The sequence below is a fragment of the Macaca nemestrina genome, chromosome 1 (genome assembly GCF_043159975.1).
Source record: "Macaca nemestrina isolate mMacNem1 chromosome 1, mMacNem.hap1, whole genome shotgun sequence".
NCBI lineage: Eukaryota > Metazoa > Chordata > Mammalia > Primates > Cercopithecidae > Macaca > Macaca nemestrina.
Genome location: NC_092125.1, coordinates 48,128,446 through 48,148,167, shown reverse-complemented (window position 1 = coordinate 48,148,167; position 19,722 = coordinate 48,128,446). Strand labels below are relative to the sequence as shown.

General features: G+C 32.2%; 1 protein-coding gene across 4 annotated transcripts in view; it reads left to right on the top strand.

The window, feature by feature from the left end:
- The window catches only part of LOC105484614 (BMP/retinoic acid inducible neural specific 3), a 399,147-nt gene that overhangs the window by 182,955 nt on the left and 196,470 nt on the right, over nt 1–19,722 (top strand). For 3 of the 4 annotated variants that reach the window (XM_011746431.2, XM_011746433.3, XM_011746432.3), the window contains exon 3: nt 18,079–18,269. The exons of the other annotated variant lie outside the window; for it this stretch is intronic. In XM_011746431.2, the coding sequence (XP_011744733.1) occupies nt 18,079–18,269 (191 nt within the window). The remainder of the gene's footprint in view (nt 1–18,078; nt 18,270–19,722) is intronic. 4 annotated transcript variants of the gene reach the window in all.

Genomic DNA, 19,722 nt, shown 5'->3' with positions numbered 1-19,722 from the left:
ATCAATAAAATACATACAAAGAGATATAATCAACATTAGTATAGATATATAAAAATGGAATTTTAAAAACTGTTCAAGTAACTCAAAAGGATACAAAAAAAGAGAAAGAGAATGGAAAACAGAAACAAAAGAAAGCATTGTACTTAAGTTTTATAATGTTAATCATTACTTTAAGTAGAGATGGTATACATACACTAATTAAAATACAGACATTGGTGGAATAGATCAAGAAAACATAGCTCCTATGTAAGCTGTCTATGAAGGAAACACACTTCAAATGTAACAATATAGGTTAGGTAGAAGTAAAGAATGGAAAATAACATAATAGACAAACATTAATTTGAGAAAAAGGAGTAGAGACTATATTAGTATAAGCAGAATTCAGAGCAAAGAAATCTACCAGAGATAGTTAGTTACCATAATGATAAAGAATTAATACAACATGAACACATATTAGACTTAAATGTGCATGCACCAAACAACTGGGCTACAGGATATTGTCAGCAAAATTTAGCAGAATTGAAGGAAGAACTAAAATAATCCACAACTATAGATGGATATTTCAACACGTCTCTCATCAGTTGCTAGAACAACTTGATGAAAAGTCAGCAAAGATATAGAAGAACACAACAATGTCAACAAACATGATCTAATCAATATATAGAACCCTTTAACCAAATACACAGACATTTGCAGGGCCCCTGGGTCACATGAAATAGAGCATATTAAGAGTCATGAGACAAATCTCAACAATTATGATCACACAGAGTATATTCTATGACCATAATTGAAGCATTCAAGAAAGCAACACCGGAACGACAAGGGAATTTCCAAACACTTGGAAACAAACCACACACTTTGAAACATACTATAGGTTAAAGACAAGTCCCAAGACAAATTTTGAAAAGACCCAGAACTTAGTGAAAATGAAAACACAAAGTATCAAAAATTGTGGAACATGATTTAGGCAGTGCTGAGAGAGAAATGTATAGTAAAAAAAACTTACATATAGAAAAGAAAAAAAAATCAAACCAATAATGTGATTCCTCCTCAAAGATCTTTAAAAAGAGAAAAATTAACCCACACAAATAAAGAAAACATAAAGATAATAGCAAAAATCAATGAAGTTGAAAAAAGAGAAACAGTAGATTAAATCAATGCAACAAAAACCTAGTTCTTTGAAAATAACAGCAATAAAAATAAAATTGGCAATATTCTAGCAAGAAAAAACGAGAGTAGACAAATTACCAAAGTCAGAACTCTTACAGTGGTTATCACCACACAATTCATGGATATAAAAAATTAATTAAGAGGATACAAAGGAATACTGTGAAAACTCTACATATGTATATTTGACTCAAATTAAGCTGACCAATTTCTTAAAAAGCACAAACAATCACAAATTATATCATTGACTAGCTTTAGAATTATTAAATACATTGTGGTTATAATTTTTTAAATTCCAAATAAATCTTCAGGCCCAGATGATTTCACTGGAAAATTCTAACAAATATTTGAATAAGAATTAACACTAATTTTACAGATTATTTCCCAGGAAATAACACTTCCAGTTCATTTCCTTTTTCAATATACTGCTACCCTGATACCAAACCAGAAGAAAAAGCATGCATACACACACCTGCCCTGATACCAAACCAGAAGAAAAAGCATGCATACACACACATGTACATACACACACATACACACACACACGAGAAAACAGAATTCAGCTATATATAAAAGGAATTACACATCATGACCAAGTGTAGTTTCTTCTAGCATTGTGAGTTTGGTTCAACATTTTAAAGTTAGTATAATCCATAATATGAACAGGGTGAAGAAGAAAAAATAAAATGATCATACCAGTTGTTTCAGGAAAAAAAAGCATTTGGTGAAATTCAGTGTTTATTTATGAGAAAAAATCTGAGAAAAATAGGAATCAAGGAAAAATTCCTCAACTTCATAAATTGCATCTATGAAATTCAACAGCTGACATTACACTTAGTGGTGAAAAATAGTATGTTCCCATTAAGGTTGTAAACAAGGAGCTTTTCTCTCCCCAGCTTTCTTCTAGGAGTTTTATGATTTCAGTTCTTACGTTTAAGTTTTTAATATATTTTGAATTATTTTTTGTATATTGTATGATACAAAGGTCTAATTTTATTCCTTCACTTATGGATATCCAGTTTTCTCAACACTGTTTATTTTCCAATTGTGTGTTCTTGGCATCATTGTCAAAAATTAGATGACCATATATGGATAGCTTTATTTCTGGCCTCTCTATTCTGTGTCTTGTTATGCAAATACCATATTATTTTTATTGCTGTAACTTTGTAATATAGTTTGAAATCAGGAAGTGTAATGTCTCCAGCTTTGCTGTTTTTTTTTTTTTTTTAATATTGTTTCATCTAATCGAAGTCCTTTTTGATTTTATATAAATTTTAGGATTCTCTTTTCTACTTATGTGAAAAATGCTATTGGAATTTTTACAGGAATTGCATTAATCTGTGCATTATTTTGGGTAGCATGGGCATTTCAACAATATTAATTCTTGTAATCCATAAACATAGGATAATTTTTCATTTATTTATGTGTTCTTCAGTTTATTTCATCAGTGCCTTCTGATTTCCAATGTACAAAATTTTTCACTTATTTGGGTAAATTTACTCCTAAGCCTTTTTATTCTTATTTATGCTATCGTAAATGGGTTTGTTTTCTTAAATTCTTTTGTGGATAGTCCTTTCTTAGTGTATAGGAATCTTACTGATTTTTGTATGCTGAGTTTGTATCTTACAACTTCTTTGACTTTATTTTTTGGTTTAGTGGTGTCTTTAGGGTTTTCTTTGCAATAAGATAACGTCATCTGCAATAGAGACAATTTAGCTTCCTTTCAAGTTTGGATGTATTTGATTTATTTTTCTTGCCTAAATGGTCTGGCTAGAATTTCCAATACTATGCTGAATAGTGGTGAGTGTAGGCAGCCTTGTGTTGTTCCTGATCTTAAAAAGGAAAAGCTTGTCATTTCTCACCATCGAGTATGTTAGCTGTAGGACTGTCATATATAGTCCATATTATATTGAGGTGCATTTTTTTCTATACCTAATATGTTGCGAGATTTTATCATAAAAGAATGTTGAATTTTTGTCAAACCCTTTTTCTACATTTTTGATATAATCATAGTGATTTTGTCCTTCATTCTGTTAATGTTATGGATCACATTTATTATCCATGTATATATGTAATCATCCTTACATCCCATGATTTTTTTTTTAATTTTTAGTTTTTGTGGGTACATCCTCGTAATATTAAAAATTTAAATATAACATGAAACTGCAAAACTTCAAGAATAAAATATAGGGGAAAAGATCCTTAAAACTGGTTTTGGCTACAATTTTTTAAATATAACACCAAAAGCTCAGACACCAAAAAAAAAAAAAAAAAAAAAAGACAACTGAGGAGCCAGATCATCATGGCCAATTAGAACTTCCCAAAGATTGTTGCCTTGCAGGAATATTACATTGAATAACTACACACATTAAAAAGCACATTCAAAAGAGCAAAATTAATCACAGTGCCTGATTTTGGTATAATAACCAAAAGAGAGGAATTGAAGACTGTAGGAAGGACAGTATCACATTGTCTAAACCACCCCTTCCTGCTACCAGGCAGAGCCCTGTGGAGAGAGGAACTGGCTGTTTGGGGAGGGAAAGGGAAGGGAGTGTGGGAATTTGCATTGAAACTTAGTGCTGGCCCTGCCACAGTGGAACGCAATGTGGGGCAGGGCCCTCATAGTCCTTGATTCTAGACTGGGGCCCACAGAAGGAGCATTTAGACATCTCTGCACTAGAGAGGAATCTGCCACCCAAGTAGCAGAAACCTGAGTCCCAGCCTGCTTCACTACTAGCTGACTACAGTGGACTCCAGCCCCCAGTAAATTTCAGTAGCAGGCAGGCTGTAGTGACCATGGTTTTGGGCAAGTCCCAGTACTGCACCGGTCTGGGAGGATGATGGCTTAGGGAGAAACCCAACATCATGTAAGTTGTGGCAGCCATTAGACTGCCCACGTCACTCCTTCCCCAACCTCAGGCAGTGCAGTGTGGAGAGAGAATCCCTATATTGGGGAAAGAAGAGGAAACAGTATGGGGGACTTTGCCTAAGAGCCAAGTACCAACTCTGCCACATAAAACAACAAAGGAAAGAACCAAGTGAGCTGCTTGACACTTCTAAATTCATCCTGGGCCAGAAAGCAATCCCCATCCTGGCAGAACAAACCCAAATTCTGGCCTTCTTCTCTACTGGCTGGTCTTTTCCAAGTTCAGGTTGGAGCGTTGGTGAGCTAGCAGTTTACAAGACTTACAGCAAACCTAGGCTCAGGGCACCCTTTAGTGCTAAAATGCCAAGAGCGACCACAGGCTTACGGAGCTCAACAGGCAATCCCCTTTAAACTACTGGAAGACTCTCCGAAGAAGGACAGGTACAAACAAGGCAAGACTGAAATAAATACCTAATTTTTCAATGCCTAGGTATTGATGCATGCCTTCAGGCATCCAAAATATTCAAGGAAATATAACCTAACAAAATTGATTAAATAAAGTGCCAGTTACCAAACCTGGAGAGGTAAGGTTTAACTTCTCATCCAGGAAATGAAAATAGCTGTTTTGTGGGCCAGGTGAAGTGGCTCATGTCTATAATTCCAGCTCTTTGAGAGGCCAAGGCATGAGGATCACTTGAGCCCAAGAGTTCACTAACTCTTTTGTTGCATAGGCAACAAAGTAGACCCTATCTCTATAAAAAATTAGTTAGGCATGGTAACACATGCCTGGAGTCTCAGCTACTCAGGAGGCTGAGCTGGGAGGATCACTTGAGATGTGGGAAATTGAGTCTGCAGTGAGCCATGATTGTGCAACTGCACTCTAGTCTGGGCAACAGACTGAGACTCTGTCTCAAAAAAACAAACAAACAAACAAACAAACAAAAACCACATACTTTGAGGTACTTATGATAGCTATAAGATGTTTTTTTGTAAAATTAATGACAACCACAAAGCTAAAACCTATAATAGATACCCTAAAAGTAAAACTTAAGGAATTAATAATACCACCAGAGAAAATAACTGGAAAGGAAACAGTAAGAAGTGAAGAAAGGAAGAGAGGAGTTACAAAACATTTAGTAACAAAATGGCAGTATCAAGTCCTTACCTACCAATAACAATACTGAATATAAATGGACTAAATTGTCCAACTAAAATTTAGTGGCTGAATGAATTAAAAAAGAACAAAAAACTAAACCCAACTGTGTGCTGCCTACAAACAATCCACTTTGCCTATAAAGACATACATAGATTGAAATTGAAGAGGTGGAAATATATATTCCATGAAATGAAAACGAAAACCAAAAAAGAGCAGGAGTAGCTATGCTTACATTATATATAATAGACATTAAATCAAAAACTGTAAAAACAGAAAGAATTTCACTGTATAATGATAAAAGGATCAATTCAGTAACAGGATATAACAATAGTAAATGTATGTGTACTAAGACCACAACACCCAAATATGTAAAGCAAACATTAATAGATCTCAAGGGAAAGATACACTTCAATGCAATAATAGTAGGGGACTTCAAAACCCCATTTTCAGCAGTGTTTACGTTATTCAGCCAGAAAACCAACAAAGAAACATCAAAGTTAAACTATGCTCTAGACCAAATGGATAAAGCTGACATTTCCAGAACATTTCACTCAACTGCTACAGAATAAACAGTCTTCTCATCAACACATGGAATATCTTCAGGATAGAAGATATATAAGGACACAAAACAATTTCAAGAGATTCAAAAAAGTTGAAATCATATCAAGTATCTTTTCTGACCGTAATGGACTAAAACTAGAAATCAGTTAACAAGAGGAATGATGGAAACTGTACAAATACCTGGGAATAAAACAACATGCTACTGAATGACCTATGTATCAATCAATAAATTAAAAAATATAAATTTAAAATGTCTTAAAATGCATAAAAAGGAAATCAAAACATAACAAAATGTATGGAGCATAGATAAAGCAGGAATAAGAAGAATATCACAATAAATGCCTAAGACAACAACAACAAAAAGACTTCATATAAAAACTTAATGATGATGGTCAAGAAATGTAGAGAAGCAAACACAAACCAATCCCAAAATTAATAAAACACAAGAAATAGTAAAGATTAGAGCAGAAATAAATGAAAGTGAGATCAAAATATTACAAAAGATCAACAAATCAAATCTAATATATTTTTTAAAAGATGAACAAAATGAACAAACATTTATGTAGTATATGACAAGAAGACACATATAAGTAAAATCAAAGATAAAAATGAGACATTACAATAGATAACAAAAATATATATAAGATTGTTAGAGACTATTATGAATTCCTATATGCTGACAAATTGGAAAACCTAGAAAAAATGGATACATTCTTAGAAAAATACAACTTACCTGTATTGAATCACAAATTAAATGAAAACCTGAATAAACCAATAGTGAGTAAAAAGATTAAAGAAGTACTAAAAATTCTCCCATCAAAAATAGACTTTACTTTTCTACCTATTTATGTATGTATTTATTTATTTATTTAGAGACAGGATCTTGCTCTGTCACCCAGGCTGAAGTGCAGTGGTGCAATCAGAGATCAAGGTAGACTAGACCTCCTGGGCTCAAGTGATTCTCCCTCTCCTTCTCAACCTCTTGAGTAGATAGGACTACAGGCAAATGCTACCAGAGCAAGCTATTTTTTTTTTTTTTTTAAATTTTTTTGTAGAGAGACAAGCTATGTTGCCCATGCTTCTCTTGAACTCCTGGGCCCAAGCAATCCTCCAGCTTCAGCCTTCCAAAGTTTCAGGATTATGGGCATGAGCCACTGTGCTCAGCTGTCATTTTTTTTTATTTTTTCTTGTCATGTAGAGTGGCTCTCCATAATAAGTTTTTCAGGTTCATCAGTATTTTAGGTTTGCTGATCACTTCCTTTTCAGAATACAATATATGGCCATTAACTATAATTGCCATGCTCTACAATGGACCTCTTGAACTTATTCCTTCTGTCATTTTGTATCATTTGGCCAGCATTTTCCAAACTCTCCCACGGTTCCATATCCCCATACTCTGGTAGCTACCAGTCTACTCTTTCCTTTTATGGGATCAACTTTCTCAGATTTCACATATGAGAGAGGTCAAGCAGAATTTTTCCTTCGGTACCTGGCTTATTTCATTTAACATAATGTCCTCCAGGTTCATCCATGTTGCCACAAATGACATTATTTCATTCTTTATTATGGCTGATACTGGAGACATTTTGAGGTAAAATTTGTAAAACTTAACTACAGTAGTACAGAAAACACGGATTACTTCTTAGTAATTTTTGGTACATGAAAATTTGTGAAGTGGATTTTTCATGCCAGGATGTTAATTTTTAAAAATATATACATATTACTGATTAAGGTAATGCAATTTTATAGAATTAATACATAAAAATTTACAAAATAATTTATAAATAAAATCACTCAAAGACTATTGTGTACATATACCACCTTTTAAAATCCATTCTTTTGCTAATGGACACAGGTTGGTTCTATGCCTTGGCTATTGTGAATTATGCTGCAATAAACATGGAAGTGCAGATATCTCTTCAACATATAAATACGTATATATATTCAGTAGTGGGATTACCAAATCATATGGTAGTTCTATTTTTATTTTTTGAGAAATCTCCAAACTGTTCTTCACAATGGCTGTTTTCATTTACATTCTCAGCAAGTGTGTTCAAGGGTTATCTTTTCTCCACATTCTTGCCAAAATTTGTTAACTTTTGTCTTTTTAATTATAACTATTCTAGCAGGAGTGAAGTGATATCTCATTGCAGTTTCAATTTGCATTTCCCTGATGATTAGTGATTTTGAATATTTTTTATTAAAATGGTGGCCATTTCTAGATCTTTCTTTTGAGAAATGTCTATTCAGGTCCTTCGTTCATTTTCAAATCAGGGTATTTTAATTTGTTTTATTTTTTATTATTGATTTATTTTAGTATCTTATATATTTTGGATATTAACCCCTTATTTTCTCCCATTCTGTATATTGTCTTTTCATTCTGTTGTTTCCTTTGTTGTTTGGAAGCTTTTAACTTTGTTGTAATCCAGTACATCTATTTATGCATTTGTTACCTGTGCTTGTATTCTCTGCACCCTGAGCTCAGAGTTTAGACTATACTATATCACCTATTAAAGTAATTGATTATAAACCTCTTTAGTCATTCACTTCCTACAATTCCTCTTTCAAGAAATGTGAAATGGTTTCAAAGGCCATTTAAGTCCTTCTACCATGTAGAGGTTTACATTCTCTGTTTCCTGGGTGGCTAGTCAGGACAATAAATGATTAATCTATACTTGGCTTTTTGCTTCTGTTTGATATAAATTACTATTTCTCACATTCTTCCCCATTTAATGAATAAACTTCTCACGACTTCATCTGTTTCTTCTCTTTCCTCTCCCTCTCTATGCTCTATATCTTTCCCTGTCTCTCCTGTACATCCTCCATGCTTCCCACACAAATATATACACACACACACACTCTCACAGATATACATTACCAATAATAACCACCTTTCAATCAAAGTTGCTATCAATCGGTAAAGGAGTTAATGTCATTAGGTTTGAGGTCTGACTCCCTGGATTTAAATTCTTGCTAGGTATACAGCCTCGGAGAATTTATTTCTAACAATCTTCTCTCATTTGTCAAAAGGGGATAAAAAGAACACACGTCTCAGTGCAATAGTTTAAAATTCATAGGTTGATCGCTTAGAAACAAGTCTAATTAAATTATCATTTCAATTTTAATGATTAGGTAAAAGTTATCTGCCAGAAGATGTTTAATGATCACTAGTATGAAAGTTGTTTTTTGCCTGTCAAACGTATAAACTTATTGACTGCTAATCAGTGAAAAATTACATTTTAAAGTTTATAGGAGAAAACTAGTCAAACATATTTATTTTTCCCATAAAAGATGAAAACTGGAATTGTCTATATCAATGTCTATATCAATTGTCTATTCCACTGCCTTATGGCTGGCACAGATAAGATAAATTAAAAATCTTATTATATTTGAAATATCTGGATTGCTCTTCTCAAAGTGTATTAATTGTAAGATGCTTGGAGTACCACAATTATACATTTTACTGCCCTAGCAGGAAATGGTAGCATATTTCTAAACTTCCCAACATATATTTTAGATATCAGTGGAAGTAGGTTTTTACATATGATTAGTGCTTCTCAGTTTAGAGCAAATAGTTAACTTTTAATTTGTCCTAGACACATGAACCCTCAAAGATGATAATTGAGAAATATATTCCTCTACTGAGCTTGATTTTCTGTGAACTTTAGTCAGGGTGTATACTAACAAGTAGGAAACCTCATTCTTTTTCATACTTAGGTGGCTATTTCATTTTAGCTTACATGAGAATATTTACTCATTTCGTGATTCCGAGTGTATTTAATGAGTGACTACTATGGATCATTCATTTGAGTCTTAAAAATACAATGGTTATAAGAAGAAATAATTCACATCTACGTGAAACATGAATCAAAGAGTGACACAACTAAGTTCACAGAAGGAAAAGAAAATTGTGCCATGAGTGCATATAACAAGAGGACTTGAATTAATTGGAGACAGGTATGGTAGAGCAGAAAAGACGGCAGTTCCCACATATTATTATTGTCTTTGAAGTTCATGTAAAGCAGATAATATTTAAGAAGTTTATATTATATAAATCTCCAAAAGGAGATGGTAAGACCAAGTGCTTGCTAGATAACAAGTCTCGATTTGTAATCCATACAAGACAGTGATATCCAGAGAAAGATGAAATTGCCAGGTGATATTTTATAAAGTGTTTGTGTATAAAATTGTATTCTAACCATCAAGCCTGATTCAAACCGAAAGGTTATAATTTGGGGAATAAAAAATTTACACCTTGTAAACTTAAGTTTATACTTTTTCTGAAAACTTATTTTGTCATAAAATACCATATTCAGTCTCCCTATTCGATGTATATATGAAAGACATAAAATTAAGAGCATGTTGAAATAAATCATTTTTTTTTTATTTATGACCTGCAGCAACACATTTTCATTTGCCTCAACTATGTGGGAAAATATAATATTTTAAAAGGAATTCTCTTTAAGACATTTTAAGACATATTTCAGGAAAAATATACATTCTACTGAATTGGGTTATTATTCAAAATTCATCTTTATTATGAAAAAAATTTATTAAAAGATGGACAATTTATATTTATTGTCACTAAAAATGCAGTATTCTTTAAAAACAATTCTTCATTTTGACTTCTTACTTCATGTAACTTGAAATGAAGCAATACCTGAAGTTGTAATTTATTGTAATCTCAGATATATAATTGGTTAGTTACCTTCACATAATCCATGATTTAAAAATCTTTGACACAATGTTTAAGGTAGATGTGGTATCATTATAAAGAAATCTCAGAGGAAATACTGCTTAAATGATTGAAGAAATTGTCAGCAAACATTATTTTTTCATTAACAGATATCTATTTCCCATTTACCTATCTTTATGAGCATTTAACTTATTAGTCTTTACCTGAAACAACAATGGTGATGTGCATAGTCTTTGAGTGATTTTATTTATAAATTATTTTGTAAATTTTTACTTATTAATTCTATAAAATTGCATTACCTTAATCAGTAATATGTATATTTTTTAAAAATTAACATCCTGGCATGAAAAACCCACTTCACAAATTTACATGTACCAAAAATTACTAAGAAGTAATCCATGTTTTCTGTACCACTGTAGTTAAGTTTTACAAATTTTACCTCAAAATGTCTCCAGTATCAGTTTTATTATACCTATGATCATAGATAAGGTGTGTTTACACCACTGAGGTTATGAACATGCAAAAATTCAGAAAGCTTTACATTTTGTGAATTAAATTGGTGAGAATAGGATTTGACACTTCAGCAGTTTCAATCCTAATTTCATTTCCTTTTAAAAATTAAAATTCCCTAGCTAAAATAATAAAATTTATTCATGAATGCAATTTTTTTCATCTATTAATGAAGATAATGAATTACTTCTGTAACTATCAATGTTAAAATAAAATTATTCAGTTTTTTTATCAGAAAAAAACAGACTAAATATTTCATTTTATTTTATCTCAGATATGTCTGTGCCTCTTGGCTGGTCTACACTGATCAATAGCTACCTAATCTGTATTATTATATGAATGTAATTAAGCAGTATTTTTGATAACTTGATATAATATTTGTAATAGAAATTAAACTATACTATCAAACTTTAGAAAACAAAATTTAAGCAAAATTTTTACATATTTTACTTTATTCAAATGAGAAGATCATTAACAGCATGTTTGTATATTTTTACACAAAACTTTTGCTAACAAGTGTTCAAAATGTGATTTAATTTAGACAAGCATAATCAATTTCTATATTATCATATATACTTGTGTCTGTGTTGTATTTCTCTTTAAGTTTCATAAAATCCTATTAAGCGATGAAAGTGGCTTAAAACTATGTAACATAAAATTAAATTATTTTCAGTAATTTCAGAGTCCTAAAATTATAACATATTTTAAGAATTTGAAGTGTGCATAATCAGCCATAAACCGGAAAATCCTTTAACACTTTCTCAGTAGCCCCATCTTCATCTTTTTTATTTCAATGATAGTCATGAGGTTACAGCTACTATTAATTCTTATTGTTCTACTGACATTGCAGTTATTTTTATTGCAGTCATGCTAATTGTCTTCTGTAGTCTACTTTGAGTTTGGCAGCTTTTTCAAAATACAACAGTCATTAATCAGTGCTTCTCAGAAATCCTACATGTAAACATTTTACATAAGTTATATTTATGATTGGACTTTTATCACCAGTATTTTATTTGCATAGATTCATTCTGCTAAATTTTCAGCATCATCTAAAAATTTTTCCCGAGCTTAAAAAAAATTAAACTCTAATACTATTAAATTTATTTATTTATTTATTTATTTTTATTTATTTTTTTTTTTTTTTGAGACGGAGTCTCGCTCTGTCACCCAGGCTGGAGTGCAGTGGCCGGATCTCAGCTCACTGCAAGCTCTGCCTCCCGGGTTCACGCCATTCTCCTGCCTCAGCCTCCCGAGTAGCTGGGACTACAGGCGCCTGCCACCTCGCCCGGCTAAGTTTTTTTTTTTGTATTTTTAGTAGAGACGGGGTTTCACTGTGTTACCCAGGATGGTCTCGATCTCCTGACCTCGTGATCCGCCCGTCTCGGCCTCCCAAAGTGCTGGGATTACAGGCTTGAGCCACCGCGCCCAGCCTATTAAATTTATTTTTAAAAGTTTGATGTATCAAGGGGCTAAATGGAGAGTGGATTTTTTATCTTGCTAATTACTGAGCATTTAGCTGTTTTATAAACACTAGCTTCAGTGCTACAGGCATCCAGACTATTTGAAACATTTTCCTTTTACCAGCCTAATGGAAAACAGTGTCATTTGTGAGCTGTTGAAGCTATATGGTAAGAATGTTTTTGTTTTTGTTTTTTGAGATGGAGTCTCGATCTGCTGCCCAGACTGGGGTATAGTGGCACAATTTTGACTCACTGCAACCTCCGCCCCCCAGGTCAAGCGATCCTCTTGCCTCAGCCTCCTGAGTAGCTGGGATTACAGGCACACACCACCACGGTCGGCTATCTTTTTTTTTTTCTTTAAGTAGAGACAGGGTTTCACCATGTTGGCCAGGCTGGTCTCAAACTCCTGACCACAAGTGATGCATCTGCCTCGGCCTCCCAAAGTGCTTGGATTACACGCATGAGCCACTGTGTCCAGCTGGTAAAAATACTTTTAAAAATCAATTTTATATATCACAGTAACCCAGTAAAATTATGAGAAGCTAATATTGGTATTAGTGCCATTTCTTAAGATCCGTATGATTTTACAGATGTAATTAGAATATTGTTATTAAAGTTTGACAAGTTAATTTATGATTTTTGTTTTGAATTTGTTCCCAGTAGACATGAATGCTTAGGTAATATATTTATTTTAAGATTCTGTTGTGTCTGAAAATTTTAATGGTTATTAATAAAATTACTAGCCAACAAATACAGTAATGTGAAAAGTAATGTAAAAATAGCACATAGGACTTTAGACAACTTCGTTTAGTGGAAATTAGCAGTTAAAGGTAAATCTTTTCAGCTACTGCATCATCTGCTTTTGTCAATATATTTTGGCTTTCTTATTCTTTGGTATTTAATACAAAATTTCTAATATGAACAGTGGCAAATTCTGTGTTTTGAGGAAACCAAATATATTTGTGCACTTTTAAAGAAATCATGACAGTTAATATATTTTAAATATACTGAGTACATTTGTGTATTTGTATATATTTAAATGCTAATAAGAAAGGTTAATGGCAATGTGGCAATTATGTGACAGGCGTTTAACTGAAATTTGATGATGTCATTCTTATTTTCCAGCCTTTTTAATAAGCTGAGCAGGGATACAATTATAATAAACATTGTAGAAAAATAAATATTGTGTGGAAATACATAATAGATGATTGCACATCAGAATTTTTAGCAGTCAAACATACAATTCTAATAAACCAATAGAGGCTCCTTAGAGTATGATCCCCCAAAATATTTTCAAAGTAATGTTCTGGTTAAACTGGTTATAGCCCGTATGTGTGTTCTATAAAACAGTGGTGCCTTGAAAGGGACTGAGTTACATTAAACTCTAATGATAGTGCCTATTTAATTGAAAGACTTTCACACGTTATGATGGGAAGACAGTTACGTTCTGTGAAGCTTCCAAGTTGAATACAACACTTAGTTAGATACAACAATGTTCTTATTTAATATAAACATAAAGCATCTGGATGAAATCCTGAGATGCCTTTAGGTAAAATGTTCTCATTATGATAATTACACCCAACAGCATGTTTTTAATTCAGCACTCCATTGCTTTGTTTTTCCAGCATTTAAATAATGCATGATCTAGTTGTAACTGAGGTGAACCTTATCTTCAGGAAACAAGGAAAAAAAAAATCTGCACCCCTTAGGTTCCAATTTATATACAGACATTAGCTCCTTATTAACTTCCTAATATTTACCAGAGTCAAAAACTTTACATCAGTAATGATATACTAGATTATATTACTAGAAAATAAGCAAATCAAATAATCCTATAATCTTTGCTGGAGTGCAGTGGCATGATCTTGGTTCACTGCCATCCCTGCCTCTTGGGTTCAAGTGATTCTCCCACCTCAGCCTCCCATAATCTTGATGACTTTACATGACAAAATTTATTTTCAGTTCATTCACTTGTTCATCCTGTTAAGCTTTAGGGATATATGTGGACCATAGCTATTCTGATTATAGTTGCTAATCAACGTCCCGGGCTTATGGACCAGGTTATACATATATGCTCACAAATCTTCACCAGATTAAGCCACATGGCCACAGTGACTTAAAATGTCATCAGTAAATGTCTTATCTTGTGTTCAGGAAAAAGTGACACTGGGGATTTTGATTCATATTTAATGTTTACTAGTTACAGTGTGGCTGTCCAGAGATGACTGTCTTTACTTAAAGTGCTCATATCACCACTTCTTAGGATTATTTTGCTATTTTATCTCAGTTTCCAGCAACACTTTATAAAGATTGTAACAGTGATCATGTATCACGACAATACAAACCAAATGTGGAGTGGAAATCAGAGCTCTCTTAGATTTCAATTTGAAATTTATGTTTTCTACATAAACTAACCTTGTTGGATATACACAATGGTGTGGTGTTTTGCGTTATGCTTTATATGAAAATATGGGGAGAAAACTAGAAGATGAAGTTTCTTGAAATTAAGAAAATAATTTTCTTTAGTTATTAACAGTAACTATAATTACTTAGTTATTAAATTAGTCTGAGTTTAGCGATGTCCCCAGAGTTTGTTCTTTCTTTATGTTTTTTGCATGACAGATATAGTAGATTAATAGATGGGGTGGCAAAGTGTTTTATCATTTGAAATATTAGAAGGTGAAGTGAGACTACAAATTTAACATACTGAGTGAGTAAAAAGCACCTAATAGCTGAAGAAGGCTCTTTGGAAAGTTGTTCAGGAAGTCTTCTTGGGGTCTTCAGAGAAAACATATCCAAAGTGAGTTGGATTAGGTCCATTCATATCAAAGAACAGTGATAAATGGGATAGAGGAGTTGGGCTAACTAAGCTACTATATAATTGTATTTTTCACAGAAAATACTCTAAAGCCTTTGAATTGCAATTTATTCATTCATATTTTATCTTTGTATAATCTTTGAGCCATCAAGGTCATAGATTTTTCTTATGTTCATCTGTATTGCCAGCAACATGGACAATAATATTAGTTGATAATAAAGAATAGACAATATTTTCTTCGAATAGCTGATTCTGCAGTATTATAGTCTTATAAACTGATTTCATAAAATAAATAATTTGTGTTAGTTGCTTTGTAATATGTCTATTGTTCTTATTTGAGAGAAACAAAATGAAGAAAGTCATAAATACATCAGGTTCAGAATAGATCATGGATTTATATTTGTATATTTACTAATTGTTAAAAAAGATAGAATTGCACTTTTCTAGCATGTATTTACTCTTTCAGCATTTTAGAAAATCTTTAGAAAAGCATGTATCGAAAATCTTTCAGCATTTTAGAAAGCATTTGTATAGGATATAAAATATTACCATTGAATCAATCATCTTGGATTTTTTAGTCTACTTATTTCACTTAGATTGTATCTTAATCTAAGAATATATTTGAGTTAACAAATTTAGCACTGTAAACCACTGAAAAATATATGTCACAGCTTTAAGGTAAAGTTATGTTATTCTCTGTTGATTAAATTACAAGCATTTTACAATAGCTAAAATATTAAATGAGAGTAAGCCTATAAATTTTTGAATTAATGAGCAAATATTATTTTGATCATGGTATAAAAATATCTTCGTAGAAGTTTTGTATTACTATATATCTTGAGGTATATCATCAAATTTTAGGACTTACATATTTTATTTCAAATGATCTTTTTCAATGTTTAAATTTTTATTTATATATCATATATTTAATATTATGTATTTTATATATTATACATTTACTATTATGTACCTACACTTCAGATTTAAGTAACTTTATTATAGAAGTGAATAGCATAAAAATTAATTTATATCAACTTATAAAGATAACAAAGACATTCTTGCTCAATTTTGAGGGAACATTTTAATAAATTCAGTCTATGAAAGCCCTATATTTACTGAAAAGATGGCATTTTGATGAGATCTGAAAGGCAACATACCAAATTGTATATATCAGTGGTTTTATTCAAAGTATGGTCACCAGAAGAGCAGCACTAGCATGTCTTTTTAAAATGCAGATTCTAACTCTTATCTAATACCTAATGAATCAGAATCTGTCGTGAAGTTTCCAGGTGATTCTGATAGGTGCTGAAGTTTGAGAACCCTTTTTAGAAAAACGCTAATTAAAACTGTTTAGATGAGCTGATTCTTACAGGAGACAGCAAGAATTTCTCAAAGATGAAAGAGCTTCTAATTTATGTTCAGGCCAAAGTCTTCCCTAGATTCGAAAGTGATTCTGATCATATAATTAGTAACAAAAATGGGTTGTTTGACTGTCAAATGTGTGCCACAAGTACTAAATATCCATAGTTAGAAACTGTCAGGGTCATGCCCCTTTGTCCTGGAAGTATGTGCACTGTTCCTCATTATTCTGTGTCAATCCTTTTCCTGCCTCCTTGCACCAAGCAATTTATTATTATTATTTCACATATTGCCTAATTGTTGTCTCCGCAGAGTTACCCTCTCTGGCCATGTAATGTAAAATATGGCCACACTTCATATAGTCATATTTCTCATCAGAGTGGTCTGTATGTGTATCTCTCAGTAAATATCAGAATTTAAAACTTTTAAAAATTAATTTTCTGTCTTTTTTTATTTATTCCTAAACATTTCTCCAAAAGGAGAAGGCTACTTTCAGATGGACAGTATGGGTCTCATCGGTAGATGAATTTCTTATCATGCACTGAGCCTGGCACATTGCAAGCATTTTTTTGGAGAAAAATATAAATAAATATGGCACATGTGTATAAAGTGTTTAATCAACATTTTATTTGATTATTTTATAAATATGAATTAACACACTTGAAGTATTAAGCCTAGTAAAGTGTTCTTCCCTATGGGTGACATTTGAGAATTTTATTGGACCACTTCTCAGAAAAAAAATCACACCCAGTTTACTATAATTCTTTTCTAATTTATTATCAGGCTGATTTTATCTCAGTGTAAATATATAAATTCTTTTAAAAAATGTATAAATCTTTTATAACCATATCTTTCATTTTTTCTAACTTGGCCAAATTTATCTATAAAATCACTTTGCATCTTGAGAAACTGCAATAGCTGAATTTGGATTTCCAAATATGTTGTAAACCATAATTATTAAAAATAAAAAAAAAGAAGAAAACTGGTTTATCTTTTGATGATGTTTTTAAAGTTCTGCAGCTCCTTAATACCCCTGAGGGTTTTTACATTCTCACTCTAAAGTGAGTAGAGAAAGGAAATCATTAGGATAATGAATATAAATCATTCTTTTTTTTTCAATATACCATAGAAAACAGCAACAAAAAAAATACTTTAGTTATTTTGTTAGTTTAGTAACTCTATAGTCATATTCTAGGCATAATAAAGTCATTTTCATGAATACATATTTTCTTGGGGAAAAAAATCTTGGTGGAAGCTGTTCACTTTGGGTGGCTTATTTTTTCTTTACATGACTTGGTTTTAGAGTATTCACTCCAGTTAAATAAATTATAAATATTTCTTTTCCTACTCCTAGCACACAACATAGTATTACAAGCAAGAGTAATTGTAATGTACTGACCCCAGCTAAACTACCAAGTGAACTTCTCAAATGAAAACATTCAGATAGATTACGCATTTATGAATAAAAATAAATTTGCTTTTCAGGGAGTTTGGCCGCTGGAAAGTAAATAACCTTGCAGTTGAGAGAAGAAATTTCCTTGGCTCTCCTCTGCCTCTTGCCCCTGAATTCTTCCGCAACATAAGACTTTTGGGACGTCGACCTACCCTTCAGCAAATCACAGAAAACCTTATCAAGAAATATGGGACACATTTCTTGCTATCTGCTACTCTGGGAGGTACGGCTCTTTGAACGTATTTGTGCCTTTGTGTGCTTGTGCATAAAACTGTATAAATCACAGAAAAGTGTTAATTAATCCAGATAGCTACAGTATGAATAGTTATAGAACTCATTCATTCATTTATCCAACACATTTTGAATGATTATTAAATGTCCTACACAGTGTTCACAATTGTGAAGCAGATGAATATTACTTAGTTTCTGCATGAAAGCTATTTACAATCTAATAACGTACACATATTTGACATAATTATTGCACTCTTAAGGTCATATGGAAACTTTTATTTAAAATACATGAATAATAAGCAGTCACAGGTGGGGTCATCAATTTTATTTATAGAGAGAAGGAAAGGTTTCTTGGAGTACATGTTAAATAACTACACTTAAATTTTTAGCGCCATTTTAGTGTTTCTGATTGTAGTTGATACCGATTGTAACTGGTACAGAAAAAGTGATAAACAAATAATTACGACGCATAAGAAAGTAGAAATGAATAAATGTCACTTTCTCGATCAATGTATACATTTGTAAAAATTAAGGAAGCTATTGTGTGATATTGTTAAATCCTATTTAGCCATAAAAATATGGCTTTTTCATAGTGATGTATGATTCAGCATTTTGAATATACTTAAATGACATTTTAGGAGATAATGTGTAATAAGCAACATATAACATTTTCCTAAAATCAAAAAATATCCCAGCTTTACATATATTTTTAATTTTATGTTTGATTTCAAATAATGTCCCAAATTTCATTTAGAAATAGATGTTACTTTTTCTTATAATGAAGAAGATTGTATAAAATTCAATAGGAAAGCCACAAAAACAGTGAATTCCTGCTTTCTTGTCAATTTCTTAATGAATTTACCAAAGATAGCCGGGCTGATTCACAACAATGATATGGTGCCACAAAGGGCAATTTGTTCATTTTTTAGCCTTAGAGGATGTCTTGTCTTTCCTTAACCTGCCAGCCCAGTCTTTCAGCAAGTCATGTCAATTTTTTACACCGGTATATACCCCATCTCCAGCATCAAAGTCTTTCCTCACTTCCTCTCCAGCATCTCTAGACCAAGACATCATCACTTTTTCTTTTTTCCTATAATACTCCAATGGTCCTTTTTTCACACAGCTCTTTTAAAAACTTGAGTCAGTTCATATTCACTGTTTCAATTGAAACATAGAACTAGCCACTTAAAATCAAATCTAAGCCTCTCCCTATGATTTATAAGGCCTTACATCAATGATCTGATGGATGCTACCTTTAAACTCAGGCCTCTTCTCACCTATTCCTCATGCTCTATTTTTCAGTCACAGTCACAATGATGTTCACATTTTTCTACCCAAATGTTATTTTTCCAATGAAGCTTTTTCCTGACCACGCTTTCATCAGTGGCACCCAGTGAACCCCATTGTTCTCTACTATTTCATGATCAAATTTGCATTTCTCACTG